A 20,394-nucleotide genomic window follows, 5' to 3' on the forward strand; every position below is an offset into this window, starting at 1 on the left:
CCCAGTGGGCATCTTGTGTTTTAAAACCAGAATTCTTCCAAGTTGAGGCAAACTGGAAAATCCTTGTAGGAAACAGTGTCCGGTCCCAGCTCTCTCCTTCTGGTCAAGTGAAACATCTCAGTTAGACGTGATTTTTATTGGCTTAATTTTAACATAAAATCCCAGCCTGGTTTGGGTTGAGAGGGGCCTTAAAGCTCCTCCAGTTCCAACCCCTGCCATGGGCAGGGCCACCTTCCACTAGAGCAGCTTGCTCCAAGCCCCTGTGTCCAACCTGGCCTTGTCACAGTTAGTATCCTTGATGCTCATCCTATGATCCTTTCAGGTATAGAACCGCTTGAGTTGGATCCCTGTGTGTTTGCTGCCCCATACAAGTGATCTTGGGCCAGGACAGTGGGTGTTTGCTGGCTGGATGAATACAGGCGTTTAGACAGCAGCTCCTTCACAAGCCATGCCATCACTTGGTGCCTCTGTTTCCCGTTGTAAACCAGCCCTTGCCTGCTGGGTTAAAGTGCTCTGCCATCTGCTAACTAAAGCCCTAGCTAGGAGCAAAAAGCCACTCTTATTCTTTCTATGTATTATGTGTATTTCAGCAACCTGCTCTAGTGGAAGGTGCCCCTGCCCATGAAGGGCTCTGGGGCAGGTGCCTGTGCTGGTGACAGCAGGGACCTGTTCTGCAGCCCCTGGCTCTCCTCAGGGCTGGGTAATTTCTCCGGCAATTAACGCCTCATTAAAGTGCAGGAGGGAACAATCAGGGCAGTGAGCTCTACCCAGCACCGTGCTGGGCCCTGACAGGGTTTTCTGCCTCTTTGTAAAGAAGGAAACAGTCTTTTTCTGGCCTTAACTGCTTGCTGGCTGGAGGCGAAGGAGGTGGGAGCCCTGGTGGGCATCACCATCCCCAGCTCTCACTTCGGCTTAGCCTGAAGATGCGCACCCCATAGTGAGATCTTCATCTTTGCAACCCGATGTGATGCGTTGGCACCTCTGGGACATGGTGGGATGGGATGAAACCAGCCCCATCCCAAAACGTATGTGTGTAACTCACTGGGGTGAGGAGGAAGAAGCAGGGGGTATTTCCAGGGTTGGGAAGGAGGTTGATGGGGACCAACTGCCTGCAAATGCCCTCTGGATGGTGCTGCTGGAGGGGCAGTGACAGGGAGTCCCTTACTGGGGACAGACCCTGGTGGGGAGGCTGAGACAAGGTGAGCAGAAAGGAGAGACCCAGCTATGGGGGCTCCTCAAAGGCTTTTGAAGATGAGGAGGTGACTGATGGGATGTGACAAGGCAGTGCTGCTGACTGTCAGGAGGGGAAGGAGAGAGGTGGTTGTGATTGGAGACCCTTGGTCATTCCTAGCTGCGTTTTGGGGCTCGCTCCTGTGTGTTCCCATCACAGCAGAGCATCTATGCTTTGAGCCCTGACCATGTCTCTTTCTCTCCCCAGGAGCCTGATGCCGCGCACACTGGAGGGGCAGATCACCATGGAGAAGACCCCCAGCTACTTCGTCACCAAGGAGGCCCCCAGGCGCATCTACAACATGTCCCGGGACACCAAGCTGATCGTGGTGGTGCGGAACCCGGTCACCCGCGCCATCTCGGACTACACACAGACACTGTCCAAAAACCCCACCATCCCCAGCTTCCAGGCCCTGGCCTTCAAAAACATCAGCACGGGACTGATCGACACCAGCTGGAGCGCGGTGAGGATCGGGATCTACGCCAAGCACCTGGATAACTGGCTCCAGTACTTCCCCCTCTCCAAGTTCCTCTTTGTCAGTGGGGAGAGGCTCGTCAGTGACCCGGCTGGGGAGATGGGCCGTGTGCAGGACTTCCTGGGTCTCAAGAGGGTGGTGACGGACAAACACTTCTATTTTAATGAGACCAAGGGCTTTCCTTGCCTGAAGAAGCCGGAGGGCAGCAGCAAGCCCCGCTGCCTGGGGAAATCCAAGGGGCGGCCGCATCCCAAAATCGACGTGCAGGTGGTCCAGCGCCTGCGGGAGTTTTACAGACCCTTCAACATGAAGTTTTATCAGATGACAGGGCAGGACTTTGGCTGGGACTGAGCCATCCGTAGGGCAGGCTGCCACGGTGGGACCTGGTCTGCCCAGCAGTGTGGGGAGCCAGGATCGCAGTCCAGGGATGCTCGTGGCTGCCCTGGTGCAGGGATGCTCGTGGCCGGCATGGTCCAGGGATGCCCGTGGCCACCCCACCAGCAACCTCCTTCGTTCTAATTTATATTGGACCTTTTCTGGTGAGAAATGGACCCTTCTGGAGTAGAGAGAAATATTTAAAGAATAAAATCACAGATGCCCCTTCTCCCCTCCCTGACCAGATTAAATATTCTTCCATATAAATCGTGCTCATCTCTATTAGCTGTGACCATTCTGGCTGGTGAGTGGGAGCATGTAAGTGTGTGGATGGGGGTATGTGTGTGCGTGGGGATGACACCTCTGCCATCCACAATAGAAGCTTTGAGAAGCAGTTGGGCTCTGGGGCATGTGGGGCAGTGGGTGAGGCTGGCCGAGGGGCAGACCCCATGTGTGGGGTATGATTTGCAGACAGAGAACAGTCTGCAGGAGTTTCCTTAGTTAAGAAAAGCAATTAGAGGCAGTAGATTTGAGCAAATGCCAGGTCTGGGTTTAGGGAGAGACCTTGCATAGGGAGAGGGAGTTGTATATCACATACTTTCTTATGTTCCTGGAGTAACCCACATGATAAAGCAGGGCACTTCTAACCCTGAAGATGAAATTCCCTGCTTCTCTCTAATTCACCCAAGCAAAGCAGGCAAAACCCCAGTCTCTGACCTTTCAGTTCAATAATCACAATACATTTTGAAACCTGCAGCCATAGAAGAGCCAACACGGGAGGGTGCAGAAATTAGTTTAATCTGAGTTAACTACTTTTCCCCTAATTAAAGATGAGGAAAACATTTAATTACCTCTAATATCTTATTAGTGACTTGTATTTGTCTCTTTAATTAGCTAATTACATGTTTTCAAGGGCCCTCAGGCTCTGTATTGTTCACAAATACACTTTGGCTGTGATTTCTTATATCGTGCAGCATCCCAAAGCAGACATCCCAAAGCTGGCCATCCAACCAGGCCTGTCCTGCTAGGTGTGCTATCACCTCCCCTCCTTGCTGTTGCTGTCATGGGTGATGGAGATGGTGGGTACCACTTCTCCCAGGACGCACAACAGGCACTAGCCCCTTTCCTCCCAGCTCCAGGGTGGTTTTACACCAGCACAATGTGATTTATCCCACACAGTTCTCCCTGCTCCCATGTCCCTCCTTTGTGCCCCTCAGAGGTGACACATTTTCTGTATTGATGCTCCAGGCTATTGCTGAGTTTGAACACATTTGTTCTATTCATCCCCTGGGACAAGTGATGTGCAGGGATGGGCTTAACATGATGTTGGAGTTAAATGCAAACAGTTGCTTGTTTCAGAGCATCATGGTGTTGGTCTACGTGTGTGTGAGGGGCACAGGGACAGACACAGATGCCACCACTGTGGTGCCAGCGCCAGGTGTCTTTATGGCCAGTGTTAAGAAACTGGGATATTATAAAGGAATAATAAGAAGGGATGAAATCAGGGCTGTTTCTACTGATTAAGATCCCAGAGCCCTCTGAGCGATGAAGGGTGGGCTCAGCACCCCATGCCCATTGCAGGGTCCCCCCTGGGACTGCGAGTGCCCAGGCCATGGCCCCGCTGGGGGCTGGATGTGGAGTGGCTGGAGCCCGTTGTCCCCAGTGCTGGCAGCTCCGCATGATGGACTGCGCTCCGCTTGTTTAGGTTTTGTTTCCAGCCACGACATTCGACCAAATTATTCCCCACCAAGGGCTTTAAAGTTTCCCAAGTGCCTGTGAAAGCCTGGAAGCGCTGATAGTGATCCTATTTCTCAGCTGAGTGACTGCATTCAGCCCCAGCCATATTGATATGCAAAACGTTAAGGGTCCCGGCTCTAAAGATGGTTTCTGTCTGCCCTGTGAAAGGGACCCATACTTTTTTAAAGCCCGGGCCTTTCTAAAGCTGCACAATACCATATAGACTATGCCATTTAAAGCATCTGAAGCGACCCAAAATGTATTGAAAGCTTGCTTTGCAGACTCATTAAGACTACTCAATAGGTTCTGGCAAATACGGTGCCGGGGCTGACCGCAAGTATTAAGACTTTTGAAGTGTTACACAAACCCCCTGCTTAAACTAATTGCTGCCCCGCAGCTCATGAGGTCAAGTATTTGTATTCATTGCCTCCGAGAGGAGCCACTTATGGGTCTGTCCAGGTGAAGTCTGCACTTCATTAGATCAAGACAATAAAAGCGGCTTGGGGTAGGAAGGGGGAAGATGGAATCTCCAGGCTCTTCCTCGGAGATCAAGCACAGGGCTATGTCCTTATGCCCACCATGGCAGAGTTTTGGGTTGTTTCTGGTGTTCTCAAGAGGACTGATGTGCTTCCAGCCAAAGGAAGGGTGGGCATTGCTGGAGCAGTGGTGGTTTGAAGCTCCACTAAGATGCTTTGTTCCCCAAGGTCAGGTAGGTTCCCTTCACCACCCCAACTGAGATCCCATAGTGTGCTAGTGCATCATGTGTTTCTCATGTCTATGCAGAGCAGAAGCCACCGTTGCCATCACTGCCTCATCCACCTAATGAAACCCCTAGATTCAGGAAAAATCAGCAACTGATGTACTGAAGGTGTCATGGAGGCACCACACGGCTCTTATGCCATCTCACTGAGAGCTCAGGACTACCAAGGAAAAGAAACCGCCTCCTTATTGTAGGTTCTTTGATGGAACATATTCAGGACCCCTTTCCCTGATAACAGGCAGTGGGGCTCATAGGGAAACCTAAACTGAACCCCAATTTCCAGTGGGTTTTGTATTCATCAGTGTCAGCCCATGGACCCCAGCTTTGGGGCTGCTGCTGCTGGGTGCAGGCAGGATTTGGGGGTCTCACCCCAGTACATGGGAGGTGTTATAGGGACAGGAATTGTTCTGAAGCAGTGCCAGAGGCTCAGGGACAGGCATCACCCTGTGTCTTTCTGCACAAGGAAATAAAGTTCTAAACAGATGATGCTGAGATGTCTTCTGTGTGCCTGTGAGTGCTGGGGGGGGGACACAGTCCCATATGGATGCTTTTAGGTCTTTCTTATTGCATCTACCTCGGATTGATAAGAATCCCAAACCCGGAAGGTGATGTTTACCCCCAGGCTGCTGGGAACGTGCTTAAAACTCAGGTGAGCACCCAATCCCCATGTGCTTCCCTGGGGAATTGTTCCTAAAGGAGCTCCCAAGAGTTTGGGCACTCGTGTGCCCACATCTGCTTACCCAGAGGACAATGGCAAGAGGCCTTTGGGGCACCAGGATACATGGGGGAAGTGCCTGAGAAGAGGATGATGGAGACCCAGTGTTGCTGCCAAGTGTGGAATGAAGTTTTCAGCCCCATCTTGGTTAACCAAAGTTTCCATTTCTAACCCTATTCTTGTTTTGAGAATCCAGATATCCAAACCCTTGTGGTTCCTGTGCCCTGGGCCTCCCTTTCCATAAGCCAGGAAGAGCAGGGTTGCAAGAGCTTTCCAAAGCTTTTATTTACTCCTTTTTCTTTTATACCAAATTTAGGACAGAAGGGAAAGAACAAACATAGGAGGGGAGAAAAAAAGGTCCAAAAGGAAGACATTAAACCTCCCCTGCCTCTGTTTAGGTCTGCAGGAGAGCAGCAGGGCTGACTTGCAATTACACATTTCATCTTAAAGTGCTTTGGAACGTTTTAGAACAGGGGAAGCCACATTTGCCCTGGAAACACCCTATCCATCCCCATTCCCTGCCTGCTGCAGTGTCTTCAGGTGGAGCTCGTGCTGCTGGGGTGTGTGGGGCATCTGCAGGCTATAAATGCAGGGAGATGGGAGGCTAAATCCTTCCTGGAGTTCTGGAGTGCTGTCCTGATTTGGGAGCAGGAGCTGGCTGGTAAGGGGATGTGGGGGTGCTGCTGGGGATGTCGGGCATCCATTGTGCTGTTTGTGGGGGCTCTAGGGCCAGTCTGGGTTGGAGCATTGTGGTTGTGTGCAGTGGTGCTCAGAGAGTGTCTGAGGGTGCTGGAGCACCTCATGGTATCTGGTATTTGTGCTTGGGGGGTCCAAGAGGAGCTTTGTCTGTCCCATGGTGCAATAATGCTTCTCCCCAGGGTCACTGGTGCTTCTTTGGTGTGTGTTGGTGGCCTTCAGGAGACTGCTGTGCTTCCCAGTGATAACCTGCAAATCCCTGCTTATCCAATGCTTGAGGATGCTCAGAGCCATGCTGCTTCTTGCCTCAGGGTACCCTGTGGTGGCCTTGCTTCCCAGCCAGCACAGAGGAGAGAGCCCTTATGAGGGACATGAGTGTCTCCTTGCAGTGTCCTGCCTTCCCACCAAGCCCTTTGGCACCATGCACAGCCCTTGAGCAGCACCAGCTCCAGTGGCTTCTGCTCTGGTTCCCATCTCCATACACAAACTAACTGCCATATTCCCCAATAGACAAGAAAATGCCCACGCTGAGGGAGAGGCTGCTGTAATTGCAACCATGTGCCCGGTGGTGCCTTCCAAGTCATGTAGAGCATGGGCTGGATCCCATATGTGGGCACAAATAACCACCATCAGGTGTAGGCAGCCCTGGGGTACATTAATGTAAGGAAGAAAACAGAGTACATGGTGCTTGTGTCTAACGCAGGAGCAAGCTGGGCTGTTGTGGTTCAACCTCTGCCCTGATGCTGGGTGAGGTTGTTCACTGGTTCAATGTGGTTGGGGTAAGCTAAGCTCCTCCTGTGTGCTCTGGAAGCCTGTGAGCAGCAGCAGGGTGCTGCAGGGAAATAGTAATTACTGAAATAATGAACCAAATGAGTTATTTGTGAGCATCCTGCTGGGATAAATACCTGTCTGAACCGGGACAGGGCACGCTGCTGCTGGGTCCCCACTGCGAGGGTGGCTCTGAGGGCCCTCACTGCAGGGGTCCCCCCTGCTGCCTCCAAACACTGTGACTCCCTAAAGCAGATGTGGAAGACGTGCAAGTGATGCGGCTGCTGGGAGGAAACCAGCTCTGCCAAGTTTATTTGCATTCCTTGGTGCAAAAAAAGTCTTCTTTGACCCGTTTTGGAAATGCAAGGTGCTTCTCTGTTCAGGTCTTCAATCTTGCCTGAGCGCTCAAGCAGATGTGGCTTCTGGAGGAGAAGGGATGCCAGTCTCAGCATCCTCCTGTGCAGGTTTAACTCACTTGCAGGGGTGGTTTGGAATGCTCTGCTCACCCCCTCTGTGTGCATGGGGTTGTCCCCATCCTACGTGGGCTCACTGACGTGCTGCGACAGATGTGGTCAGGAAGAAGAATGTCCCCTTCGCTCGCAGCATCCTTTTTGCCCACTCCAAGAGCAGTGATTGTGCTTGTGTGAGGGGGCTGAATCCTGGCTGGGAGCAGCACAGCCCCGCAGAGCTGCCCCATGGGCTGTGCACCCTTGCACAAGCTCAGCACTTCCCTTGGCTGAGGCGACAGCTCTGATTTTAGTTTCTTTTGATTAGAAACAGCAACACTGCCTCACATAATTAATCACTTTATATCAATAGAGAGGAGAAATTGGGACCTTTTTGGCAAGCTTTCCCCTGGCAGGAGGCGAGCCCCAGACCTTAATCATGTACCCCCATTGCCTGGTATGGGGTAGAAGGAGACACATGGGATGGGGCACTGCCACTGCTGCTCCTTCCCTGGAGGGCATGGACACACAGAGTGGGAAGGAGGAGCAGGGGGATGGATGGATGGATGAAGGCTTCGCAGCTGGCTTGTGGCAGGGCACTGAGAGGTACCACAGCTCATTAGGTGAAGGCCAATGTTAGGGGTGAGTAATGGTGCTGGAGGGTCTGATTCAGCCCTAATTCACTGTAGCTGGTGAGGGATGGTTTAGACCAGGACCAGATGATGCTTTGCCCCATCACCATCATCCACACAGGCAGCTGCAGCCTCCAGCCTCGCCTGAAAGCCAACAGGGAGAGCATTACCCACTTTCCTCCCCCCCTTTTGCTCTGAGTGCAAACTGCCATGTGACAGCAGGGGCTGATTGCTGCAGAGACACCCCGCAGCAGCCGCAGCATGCTGCTGGCAGATGCCAGCGGGAAAGAAAGTGTGAGGGATGGAGGGCAGCGGGAGAGGGGCCGGGAAACTGGGAAACTCTCCTGGTGGGGATGGGAAAGGAGCTTGTGCAACAGCCAGCCTTTAATTAAGGGTCTTTTAAAGCGTTTTCCCAGCTGGTTAGCATTGCCTTGCCATATTGGAGTGGTTTAGAAGCAATGCTCCTCAGGAATGACTCCCTTCCTGTCAGCCCTGTGCGCGGGTGATGGGTCCCCCCACGCCTTCCGAAGAGTGGGGCAAAGAGAAGGCTCCTTAAGGGGAGACCTTAGAGCAGCCTTTCAATACCTAAAGGGGTACAGAAAGCCTGGAGAGGGCTTGGGACAAGGGCCTGTAAGGACAGGCCAAGGGGAATGGCTTGAACCTGCCCGAGGGGAGACTGAGCTGAGCTCTTAGGCAGAAGCTCTTCCCTGTGAGGGTGTTGAGGCGCTGGCACAGGGTGCCCAGAGAAGCTGTGGCTGCCCCATCCCTGGCAGTGCTCAAGGCCAGGTTGGACACAGGGGCTTGGAGCAAGCTGCTCCAGTGGAATCCCTGATTGCAGCCATGGGTCTGTGCTTGGCACCCTGAGCTGTGCCCCGGCCCTGGGCAGGAACCTTTTTCTCCCAGCACTTCTCTTCCAGCCCTCTCTAATATTGCACTGTTCAAGTTGCCTTTTAGCTTTTATTATGATTCTTTCCAAATATAAGAGTGCTGTGGAAGCCAAGGGAGCCATGGCACCAACAGTGTCAATGGAGTTGACACGGTGGGGACCCTCACGCTCAGAGGAGGATGCTGCTCAGCCATGCCGTCACTCAGCCCAGCTTTGAAGGGACCAAGAGAGCAGACTGCAGTGATGTTGCCTGTTCCAGGGAATGTCTTTCTGGAAAAGGGGGATATTTCCCTTTGAGCAAAATGCCCCCAGCCCACTCGCAGCCAGGTTTGCATCATCTCCTCCTCTGCAAATGCAGCTGGTGGCTGAAACCTCAGCAGGAGGAGGAGAGAAACCCCAGGCAGGATCAGCAGCAGTTTGCACTCATGCTTGGAGAAAGGGTTAAGGTTAGAGAGAAGCACACAAAACTGGCTTTTAAACACAGGCAGCTCCACACGCAGCACGCTCCACAGCAGGGTTTGGCACCCACAGATTTCCGCTGAGCCTGGAAATGCTGGGAAAGCCCATCCATGGGGGAGCGGGAAGAGAGGGAATAACCTCCATCTGCAAACACATCGCCTGCCCTTGCAGACAGCCTCAGCACGGATGGGACATGCAGCACCCCCAGCCTGTATCCCCATCCTTGCTACCAGAGCTTAAACCTAATGAGAGAGCTTAAATCCTGATAATATCAGATCCCTGGATTATTTACAGAGCATCACAACATCCCGGTGTGCCAGTGATTCATGGGGTACCTTCTTCCCCTTCATTACACTAATAACTCTCCCAGTGAAGCAGGAACAGCACACCCCAGCACACCCCTAGCAGCCAGTGGGAATCTCTGCTCTCGCCTCCAAGAGGATACTGTACAAGGCAGTCTTGGTGAGGTGCATGGGATGAAGGAGGGAAAAGCTCCAGGAGGATTTGGGTGAGCAGATGAAGCTTAAAAAGGCAGAACAAGTCCCTGGGTAGTTTCAGCATAAACACCTCTGTGCAGGTTTATGTGCCCAGCTGGCTGGTGGGCAAATGCCTTCACTCTGGAGCTCATTTCTGCCCTCTGTGAGTGCAGAGAGCTCCCCATCCTTACACCCAGTCATAGAATCCCAGCCTGGTTTGTGTTGGAAGGGATCTTAAAGCCCATCCAGCTCCAACCCCTGCCACAGGCAGGGACCCCTTCCACTGGAGCAGCTTGCTCCAAGCCCCTGTGTCCAACCTGGCCTTGAGCACTGCCAGGGATGGGGCAGCCACAGCTTCTCTGGGCACCCTGTGCCAGCGCCTCAGCACCCTCACAGGGAAGAGCTTCTGCCTGAGAGCTCAGCTCAGTCTCCCCTCTGGCAGGTTCAAGCCATTCCCCTTGGCCTGTCCCTACAGGCCCTTGTCCCAAGCCCCTCTCCAGGTTTCCTGCAGCCCCTTTAGGCACTGGAGCTGCTCTAAGGTCTCCTCTTAAGGAGCCTTCTCTTCTCCAGGCTGACCCAGCCCAGCTCTCTCAGCCTGGCTCCTATTTGGACCTGTCTGAGCTAAGGGCCACCTGTGTACCCCCTTATGGAGGATGTGATCCTGGTGCAGGCTGCCCAGGCACTGGTGCTGTTGGTGAGCAGGGTGATGTACAACCAGATGTAGGCACAGGCTGCAGCAGTGCCCAGAGCAAGCGCCTGTGAGCAGCAGAAACCATTCCATGTCCGGAGAGGCTTTGCAATAATTTCCACATTCCGTAATTTTTCTCAAGAGGGGAAGAGAGGCAAGCCTGAAATAATTACCCACACAAGCACTCATTGAAATGTTCTTTACTGCGAGCACTGATCACTTACTGTATTTAACAAGACAATTTTGGTTCTTGGCGCAGAAAAGCAAGCAATGATTAAAGCTCTTGTTTTCAGGATCCATGAGCCAAAGCACAAAAGTCTGTCGCTAGATCCAAGTCAGAGCTTGGCAACCAGCTCCTACGCAGGGAGTGGGCCAAGGTGAAGTGGCTCTGCTCAGTATCTGTAGGGTTTGGGGTGATGGGGAACATGGTGGGTGCTGGTCCCCGCACTGATGCTGTGTGCATGGGGATGTCTGGCAGTGGGGGCTTTGTGTTCAGCCCTGGAAGTGAGTTGGGGTATTTTGCAGCAGGTAGATGATGCTGGGGCTCCTTGGGGCTGTGGAAGGTTCCTTGGTGGTGGAAAGGAGCAGGTACCAAGCTTGAGGACAGTGTTTGAAGGTCAGTGGGTATCTGTTGCCGTCTCTCTCTGTGTCTGTGGAGCATGAAAGGATTTGGAGGGAGCCTGAGAAAGCAAAAGGCCCCAGTGAGCACAGACAGCAAGGTAATGTAGGGGCCTTGGCTGGAAGCAAAGCTATCCCACAGCTTATGCTATTTTGGTCTCCAGGCTGCCTCATGCTGTGCCCATGTTCTCTAGGGCAGTGTCCAGCTAAGCTGGAGGCGCTGTCCCCTGGTGAGAGGCGCCAGGGTATCACACTTGCCCCAGGGTACAAGGGAGCAGAGCTGGTGAAAGCGCCCTTTTGTGCTGTGTGTGTTCCATCCCGCTCAGAAACACTGCCCTGAGATGAACTGGGAACAGCAGGGCCAGAGCTGCAGCATCACTGGAGATGTGACTGCAACAGTCCTGTCACACACCCAAGTGGGGAGGCTGCAAGGTGCAGGGCCCCTGTGCTAGCAGAGGGTGTGAGGATGCTGCAGCAATCCACAGGTTTCACAGCTCTGCTGCTCCCTTGTAACCTGCTCCGGTCCCTGATATTTGGGATCTTCTCCAAGACTGGCTTCATGGCTGAGGCATGAGTTTGATGCAAGACTATCTTCTCTGGGAGGTGATGTTTTTGCAGCAAAGCCAGGAGGAGCTGCCCATGAGGGCCCACTGGGACAATCCTGTATGTATCACATGGTGTTGAGGGTCTCTCCTAAAACCAGGCTGTGTTTCAGATGCTCAGTATCTTGTGGTGATGGGCAGCCCTGTGAAACCCAGGGGAGGGTCTGCTGCAGCACATCCCCTTCTGAGGGTCTTTATTTTATGCTCAGGCTCTTAAAGCTGCTTGCTGAAGTCAATACAATGTATTGGTGTGAGTGTTCCATGGAGTCTGAGTGTTGGTGTCATGTCATGGCTCTGTGCTGGGCTGCTGGTTGTGCTGGGCTCTGCTTGGTGCGGACAGGCAGCTCCAGCAATGCTGTGGCTGTAGGAGCTGGGCATGAATTTGAGCCGAGAGACTGGCTTCTTGCTGGCATAAATCAGCCTTGTTCGGTTCAGTGCAGCTGTGTGATTTAGACCAGGTCAAGATCCAGTTCAGGTCTTCCTACTGTGCTTGTTAAGCTCCTGTCCTTGAGGATGGTGTGGGTTCACCTTTGAGCTAAGATAAATGACTCTCAGTGTAGCAACACTAAATCTAGCCAGCCTTGTGCTTGACTTTCCCAGTCTCTCTTCTTGCTGCAGGACAGGGAGGGCTTCCAGGGAAATTGGGGTTGGAACTGGATGATCTTTAATGTCTCTTCCAACCCAAACCATTCTATGATTCTATGAAGTACTTGGGACAGCTGAGAGACACAGTTCTGTGTGGACAGCAGTATCGGAGTCCCCTGGTGCCTTTCCCCTGGAAGAAGTGCAAGAATTCAGACACTGAATAAATTTCACAGACATTAACTATGTTAATCAAGCAATTGCTTGTACACAGGGCTGTTATGTGCTGCCTTCCCCTTCTCCTCAAGCATGGTCAAATCAACCCAACAAAAGACCCTTGCAGAGAGCTTTTGTTTCTAGCAGTAGCCTCCTGGAGTGCATGGTGCTGAGGGTGCTGTGGGGATCCAGCTCCCTGGGTGGTTGCATGTCCCTTGGTGTCTCTTCTCCTGCTTGGATGCAGTCAAGCAGTCGCTTTTTGTCTGTCACTGCCCTTCTGGCATGAGCAGGGAGCATCCCATGACCGCAGGGATGTCCCTGCAATGCTGGCCACCCTAACTGGGAGCCTTGTGCCAGCCAAGAGCTGCACTGGCTCTCTTGGCTTCATTTGGGATGGCAAAGAGCACTTGAGGTGCAGCTCCATCAGCCTGTGCTGCTGGTGCAATCCTGCCAGCCCTGGCAGATGGGCAGTCTCCAGCAGTGTCCTCTGCTCACTTGGATGAGTTGTGCTTGTTGGACTTATTTAGTGCTCTGATCAATAAATACTATATGCAGCGGGCTGTATTTCATGACCGCAACGCTGTACATGTGCCTAGGGCTATATTTCAAGGGCATAAATAACACTGGGGCATCAGCAGAAATTAAAACCAAACAGAGATAACTTAGAACAATTTACACCCAGAGTTTTCAACACAGAGGGGGAGGAAGGAGAGAAACAGTGGCTTCAGACAACGCTCCTGGCCTGTGCTCTTCACTTCATCCAGCCTTTCCTGCCTTTCTGGGGTACCCATGGCTCTGGCTTTGCTCCAGCCGAGGTGGCATTGGCTGTTTCCTGCCAGCCACCTGCTTTCCCTGCATCCCATTGCACATGGGAACATGGTCCCAGGCCGGCTGCTGCCACATGCGATTCAAGAGCCCCTTTTGGCACATCCTGCCTGTCGTCGGATGCTCCCAGCGGTGACACTGGTGTGTGTTTTGCTAGTGAGCATGTAACCCAGCAGCATGGGCTGCAGTCTCTAGGTTGTTTTGTTTTAAAATTCAATATAGATTGAATTATATGAAAGCAAACTATAATAGAGGGGCTATTGAGTGTAACCCCAAAACACAGGCAGCGAGAGCTCGATTCCTGTCCCCTCTGGTAGTGTTTAAGCGTTTCCCCTGCATCGGTGACGCAGACGTTCTTCATAAATCAGTGGAGGTAGGAGCACATTTGCTCCTCTGTCTTTGAAGAGGCGTCAGATCTCTGAACAGAGGCTTCTTGCTGGGTGATCCTCTGGGGCTGGTTCTCATTTCCTTGTAGGAGGTGGGTCTGGAGCCCATTTTGTGCATTTGGGATGGCTTGCGGGGGGAAAGGGGGAGGAAAATGAATGACTTTGCTTTGTCAAAAAAAGCCTTGACTTGACACCACGAGCACTGTGCACCATTAACATCCCACTGACACAATTACTTACCAGGAAGATGCAGATATTGATTTGGCAGTAACTGCACACGGCAGGGCTGAGGCTGTGGGATGCTGAAAGGCTCCATAAGGGCAAGCCAGGCTCACCATGAGTCTTGGTTTGGGATGATCCTGCCTCAGTGCTCTGCAGACCTGACCCTGTTGGGTTTAGTCCACATTACTTTGGGTACTGGTGTGGTTTTTGCCCCTCTGGTGTCATTGCTGGCTTTGCTGTATGCCTAGACCCTATAAGGAGGGCGATGGCACTGAGTGCTGTGCTGGTGGTGGTGAGGGATGGGAGATGGCCACACTCCCCACTGACTACTGTCAGTCCTTCCTGGCAGGTACATCTTCTAAATGTCCTGCTCAGTCTCTGGAAACCTTTGCTAGATGTAAGCCCTTTTATGGACCTTTGCTGGCAACTGCATATATATGACCTCTTGGAAGAGGGGATTGGAAGGATGGAGAGAACATGGGATGCTTGTGGGTCCCTGAATGGGAAGTTGCTGCTCTCTGCTGCAGGATCCCTGTGGTGCTGGAGGATGCTCAAGGCTGGTGCAGCTCACACTGGGGCTGGTGGGGGCCCTGCACTGTGTCTGTGCTGTAGCAAGGGGTTGCTCCCTCTGGTAGCTGCTGTCAGCCCATGGGAAGAGCCTCTGGGTGCTTCCAGCCTTTGGCTGCACTAACTCCCAGGCAGATGGGGATGAGGGGTGGCACTGGGGAACTGGCTGACAGGTTGCATCTTCCCTTGTACATTTTAATAGAAGAAGATCTACCAAAGTGAGGCATCAAGAGCCCCCCAGCTTCAAGGGGCAAGCTGCAGGGGAGGTCAATAAGAAGGGAGGTTTCCTGTTCAGCTCTGCCCGGTTTTGCCTGTCTTGAAGCAAGGGTGTTAATGCACAACAACTGCATGGTGGCACAAAGCATCCATCTCTGTGCCAAACTACTCTCATACCCCTCCTAAACCTCTTGCGTGTGCATTAACCAGGAAGGGCTATCAGGGATGTGACCCTGCACAAGCTTAAGCTTCAGGTTGCCTGAAGAGGAGCATAAGAGGCTTTTCCCCTTAGCACATCACCTCTATGGCAGTCATGGGATGTGCCAAGCACTAAGGATGGTTATGCCTTGGGAGACACCTTTGCCTGGGAATGGCTTTGGAAAGCAGCTGCCCTGGGAGAGCATTGCTGGCTGCAGTCACGATTGCCATGGTCATACAGACAGCTGCAGCAGGAAGAAACTCCCTGGAAGAATTTTAAGGTCTTTATGTGGCAGCTTTTTAAAGGTAATTGTAACCCAAAGGTTGTGCTGGAACATTTCTGCCTCGCTGGGCCATTTCCACCGAGGAGCTGGCAGCAGGCAAGCTGCTGAGTGAGGAGTCGGCGTTGCCATATGGAGCTCTGCTCTGGCTGCTTGCTAAAGACAAAATCATAGAGGGCCAGGACTTGGCAGCCCTCCTCCGCAGAGACCACTTGTGTGAATAAATGTTACTCATCGGCGTTACTCGGTGTTACAGGATCTGGCCCGCATTCATAAAGAACAACTGCATTTTGGCCCGGGTTCAGCAAAGCACTCACATATGTGCTCAGTGCGAAGCACACGAGCCATCCCGGTGACTCCCTAGGAGAAATGTTGTGTTTAAACACACTCCTTGCTGGATCTGGGCTTTCATCTGAATTGACTTTTGTGCCCTGAATCTCCCTTGGCTTTCCCAGTGGAAGCAGCCCCTATGTCAGCAAAGCCTGTGCTCTTTCTGTGTATCCATTGAGTCTGGCTGAGACAGGAGCCTTATAAAAGGGGAGCAGGGGATGTGCTAAAGAAGGGTGCAGTGGGGAGGCTGAGACAGGCTGGCAGGGCTACATCTTATTTGTGTTATTAAGAGCAGTGAAGAGGAAGGAAGAAATTTACTGAAATTGCATAATTGGGTATTTAATGATAAAGAAAAAAATCAATCAAACCCATTTTTGTGTTAAGCATAAATAGCTGGTGGGAGTTTGTAGCCACAAGCTCCTTCAGAATGTGAGCTCAGAAGATGAGATGAAGAAAGCCTGAGGCACAGGTAATGAAGTCATCCCCTTTGCTATTAGTTGGAGACACTTTGGAAGGGAATTAGACTTCAAGGCTGCAAGTCACAAACCCATCACTCACATCCCAGCCTGGTTCTTCGCTGGCTCCCTGCTGCCTCTTTGAAACCCTGGATTTATCCATGAGCCAGGAGATCCTGAGCAAGCTGGGCTTTCATCTGCGTGGCGATGCCTGCTCCTCTGTTTCTGCACTCATCTTTAATCTAACTCAACCGGCTGCAGCGGAGTTACATCAGGGACACATTTGGCCTCCAGTATTGACTCCACACGCAAGTGCCAATTTCCCCTTTCGTTTCAGAAATGGGTAGTTAAGGACATTAGTGAGCTGTGTGAAGTGGGACAGCCATCACCCGGGCGAGCTCCACAAGAGGAAATACTCATGTACAGCGAGACAAGAACAAATTCAAAAGAATAGAAGGAACTCTTGTTAGATACGAAGTGCGTTGCCAAGCCAGTGAATCTGGATGTAGTTAGAGAGGTGCACAGTACACAGCAGAAGTCTGTAATATTTGATTCCAGGGATATATATTTCCGGGACAAGTTGCTAGATTGACCTCTAGCGTTCATTTTCTTCAGGGAAAATGTCTTGATACTGTCCTGTTCTAATCAGGTCTCGTACCTTTGCACTCTGGAAAGGCTTTGGAGGGAAGTTGGGGGGTTTCTAATGGCTAAAAGCTTAACATGTCAGTGTTGGTGTGCAGGCATTTTCTAAGCAGCTGGGGGACAGGCAGCCAGGCGTACACAGGAAATGTTGACACATGATTACCTAAGGAAGGGGCTGGATGTGGTCCTGGCTCTCCGAGGCAATGGGAGGTTTGCCACTGCCGCGTCAGGGCCAAGCTCTCAGCCATGAGATCAAAGGTGTGTTTTGACTGGAAAGTTTAGCTTGGATGGGTGGTTGGGATTGCAGTGGTGCTCTGTTCACTGAATTCTGTGGTGAGGGAGAAATCCTGTTTACTCTGAGATCCCAGTTTTCTTCTACAGCCCTCCCCATGTGTCTAGGAGAATTATGTCCCAAGGTTTCACAGACTCATGAAACCCTAGAATGGTTTGGGTTGGAAAGGACCTTAAAGATCATCTTAAAGCAGGGACAATTTCCTCTAGACCAGGTTACTCCAAGCCCCTGTGTCCAACCTGGCCTTGAGCACTGCCAGGGATGGGGCAGCCACAGCTTCTCTGGGCACCCTGTGCCAGCGCCTCAGCACCCTCACAGGGAAGAGCTTCTGCCTAAGAGCTCAGCTCAGTCTGTCCAGAGGGCAGGTTCCAGCCATTCCCCTTGGCCTGTCCCTACAGGCCCCTGTCCAAAGCCCCTCTCCAGGTTTCTTGTAGGCCCCTTCAAGTATCAGTATGTATTAGGTTTTCCTGCTTAGGAACTGCTTATGCAGGGATTGAGTTTTAGGCTCTGTTGGAAAGTGGGACAACTGAAGAATGGAAGGGTTTTCCCCATTTTTGTCTCTGGAAGGCACTCATCCCATGCGTCCCAATTGGTATTGTTCAGTATCATGTGTCACAAACTGAAATCCAGATATAAAGCATTTGGTTTTGGGGTTTTATTGATTTGAATAGCTGGAAATGTTTGACTGGCAGCCAACCGCTGCTAAATGCCTTGTTTTTCCCTTCCAAAGTGCTCTTTCCCCAGTGTCAGGGAGCTGTCACTGGGACTATTTTTAATTGTTGTATTTTTCAGTTCCTGATGTTTTGTTGGAAAATACTCCTCATTTGTTTGCTGAGTGAGGGAGGAGGGAATTCTGGTCTTGACGAAAGTGATGAAAATCCAATTTCACTGACCTCACTTCAATTATGCTGGAACTGTGTGCGGGAGGAGTTACTCTCCATAGCTGTAAGCTTGGAGACTCCAAAAAGAAGCACTTTGTATGTCTGTAGCTTCAGGCTTTAAAATCTTGGGTGATCAAAGCCTGATCTTCAAGCAAAGCAAGGTAGAGTATCACTGTGTGGACAAACTGAACTGAACAGACTTGTGTCAGTGGTTTCAAGCAGTGAATTCCTACGTAGGCATCTTATTCTGACTTTTTGCTATTAAAAAGACACAGGAGGATTAGATCAGGGATATGTTTATTTGCTATTAGCTCAAATATACCAGCTACTTAGTGATTAACCAGAAGGTCGCAGATTTCAATTGTGGTGTTTGTTTTGTGCTCAGATTCTGTGATGGTGCTTGACGTGACCTGATTTCAGTGCACAGGTTGATGCTGTGGCTTCCTTTCCTTTCTCATTGCTTCCCTGTATGATCTTTTTGCTCCACCACTGAGCAAATGTTGCAGAAGGGATTAACTAGTGTTGAAATCGTTAAGAATTGAGCTTGCTGATGAATGGGCACCCAGACCCTGCCTTGGAGAGTAAGAACACTGCCTTCCCCCAGCACGGACCACTGCAAATGCCATGCTTACTGCATTTGGGCCCTGCAGATGCTGTTCACCCTGCCCGTGGGGATGGCTGAGTCTGGTTTTAAGCAGTTTCATGTGAATTCATCAGAGAGAACAGGGACACTTTGTTGTCTTGAGAGCAGCTGTTGTTTTAAAACACTATCCTTCCTGGACAGCTGGGAAGAGCAGCACTTGCATGTCCCCCACAGATTTACACCTTAAAGAAAGCCTTTTTCCCCTCTTTGCCAGCAATAGGGTTTTCCTCATGCAAAAGAGAGCTGCTGGCATTCCCACCCATGGTCCTGTTTCCTCACGCACATGTTCAGTGTCTGAGCTGTCTGCTCATGCTGCTGCTGCATGGACGCACCAGCTTCAGGTCTTGGCACCTTTCCTGCACCAAAGAAGCCAGAATTAACAGAGATAAGGCAGGAACCAGCCAGGGCTCACGTTCCTTTAAAAGTAACTCTGGGTTGCTGCATTTTCATCTGTTGTAGGAGGTTGTGGTGCTGCTCAGAGCGAGGCAATCCCACTGAAACAGCACTGGGATGACTCCAGTGTTGGGGACCAGGATGAGGGAGGTATAGGAAGAAGTGAGATATCCCTGAGCACCTGCCAGCTGCATGAGCACCTGCATTGCTTCTTCTAAAGATCCATCTATCACTACTCCATCAGCACTCCTGAGTCTCAGCCAGTTCAGGTATCAACCAAAGCCACTGAACAGTGAATACCTTTAATAATTTGCTGCTTTTAGTGGATTCAGTCAGGCCAATTACCTAAAATTACAGGTCTGCCCTTTTCATTTTACAGATTCTTTAGGTTCTAAGAAAGTATAAATATTCAATGAGCACTCAGTAAATGCTTTGAGCAGCATAAACCTCACAGAGCAAATATTTTTATGTTGCTCTAGCTCTGAAGATCCTATTGAAGATGATTTCTGAAGTGTCCCTGCTACTGCTGGATGGGGACTCGCTTCCTCTGCATGCAGACGATCCTGATCCTCACGTACCAAATTGCTAAGTGAATTACCAAATGGCATTTGCACTCCTTGACCATGCCAGTGAGTGTGATTTAAATAAATCCATTCATGAAGGGCCTAATTAGCAGGGACCGTGCAATTTGCAGGCATGGATGGGGAAGCCTCTGCTTAATCGCACACAGAATCTGGCTGAATGCTAAGTGCTGCTCAAGTGCTGCAGAGTTAAAATCACTCAGACCTTTCAGGATTCAAGCACTAGATGAGGAAAACACTGAATTAATACTGTTGCCATTCCACAGGAGCTGGTGCAGGCAATGGAGAGGGGAGCAGGTCCTTGCGTGGTGCACAGCCCTCAGGAAACTGCTGCTGGTCTTCCTCTTGCCTCTGTTTTTCCAGTTGTCAAAGGGAGATAACAATGCTGATTCCCTTTACAGATCACTTTGAGGTCAGCTGAGGAGGAAAGCTTGAGTAAAGCTGGGTACAAGTTGAGTAACTTGTTTTTGCAGGCTCTCTTCAGTGTTTGTATTAAGAATTCCTAACGTGGAGAATCAGTTGCCATTGTAAATCAGCAGGATACATTCAGATTAGACATTTGTTTATTATAAGCACCAAAAAAGATGTCATTTGCTTACAGTAACTTACAGGAGTCCAAATGGCTGTTCCCCATTGTGCCACATGCCATGTGAAGGGCAGAATTCACAGCATCCCTGTGAGACAGGTATGTCAATCAAATGAGTTCTTGCCTCAGTACCTGCAAGTTAGAAATTCAGCATCTAATCACATCTCCTAGGGAAAGAACTCTGGTCTTGCATCCAATGCCTTTGTGTCTCTGGCCAGATTGGAGCAGCCCTTCATGATGGCCCCGATAACATCTTCCTACCAGAAGCTATCATGGGAAAGTAAAAAGCAGCTTCTTTTCCCCCAGTGTAGGCGCATTGAAAATGGAGTGGAACAAAACCACAAAGCATCCTTGTTCTGGTGGCTTTGAAATGAAACAAAGCCTGCAGCCCCGCGCTGGGGACACTGCAGCTTGGGTTTCACCTGCCCTTTGTGTCTCTGTGTGAAAAGCAGCTCACCCTGGACAAAGCCTAATGAAGGTGGTGACCATGCTGGGCACAAGATGCTAGCTTGGTTCAGCAAGGCTCCATTTAAG

General features: G+C 51.1%; 1 protein-coding gene across 1 annotated transcript in view; it reads left to right on the forward strand.

Annotated features, from left to right (window-relative positions):
• The window catches only part of HS3ST6 (heparan sulfate-glucosamine 3-sulfotransferase 6), a 32,373-nt gene extending 29,532 nt beyond the window's left edge, over positions 1–2,841 (forward strand). The window contains exon 2 of the mRNA XM_061349045.1: positions 1,439–2,841. Coding sequence (XP_061205029.1) covers positions 1,439–2,057 — 619 coding nt within the window. The 3' untranslated portion in view covers positions 2,058–2,841. The remainder of the gene's footprint in view (positions 1–1,438) is intronic.
• Positions 2,842–20,394: the final 17,553 nt, after the last annotated feature.

This window comes from Neopsephotus bourkii, unplaced genomic scaffold (genome assembly GCF_033783945.1).
Source record: "Neopsephotus bourkii isolate Nb327-2 ecotype Australia unplaced genomic scaffold, CSIRO-AGI_Nbou_v1 NB_384, whole genome shotgun sequence".
In the NCBI taxonomy this organism is placed as follows: domain Eukaryota; kingdom Metazoa; phylum Chordata; class Aves; order Psittaciformes; family Psittacidae; genus Neopsephotus; species Neopsephotus bourkii.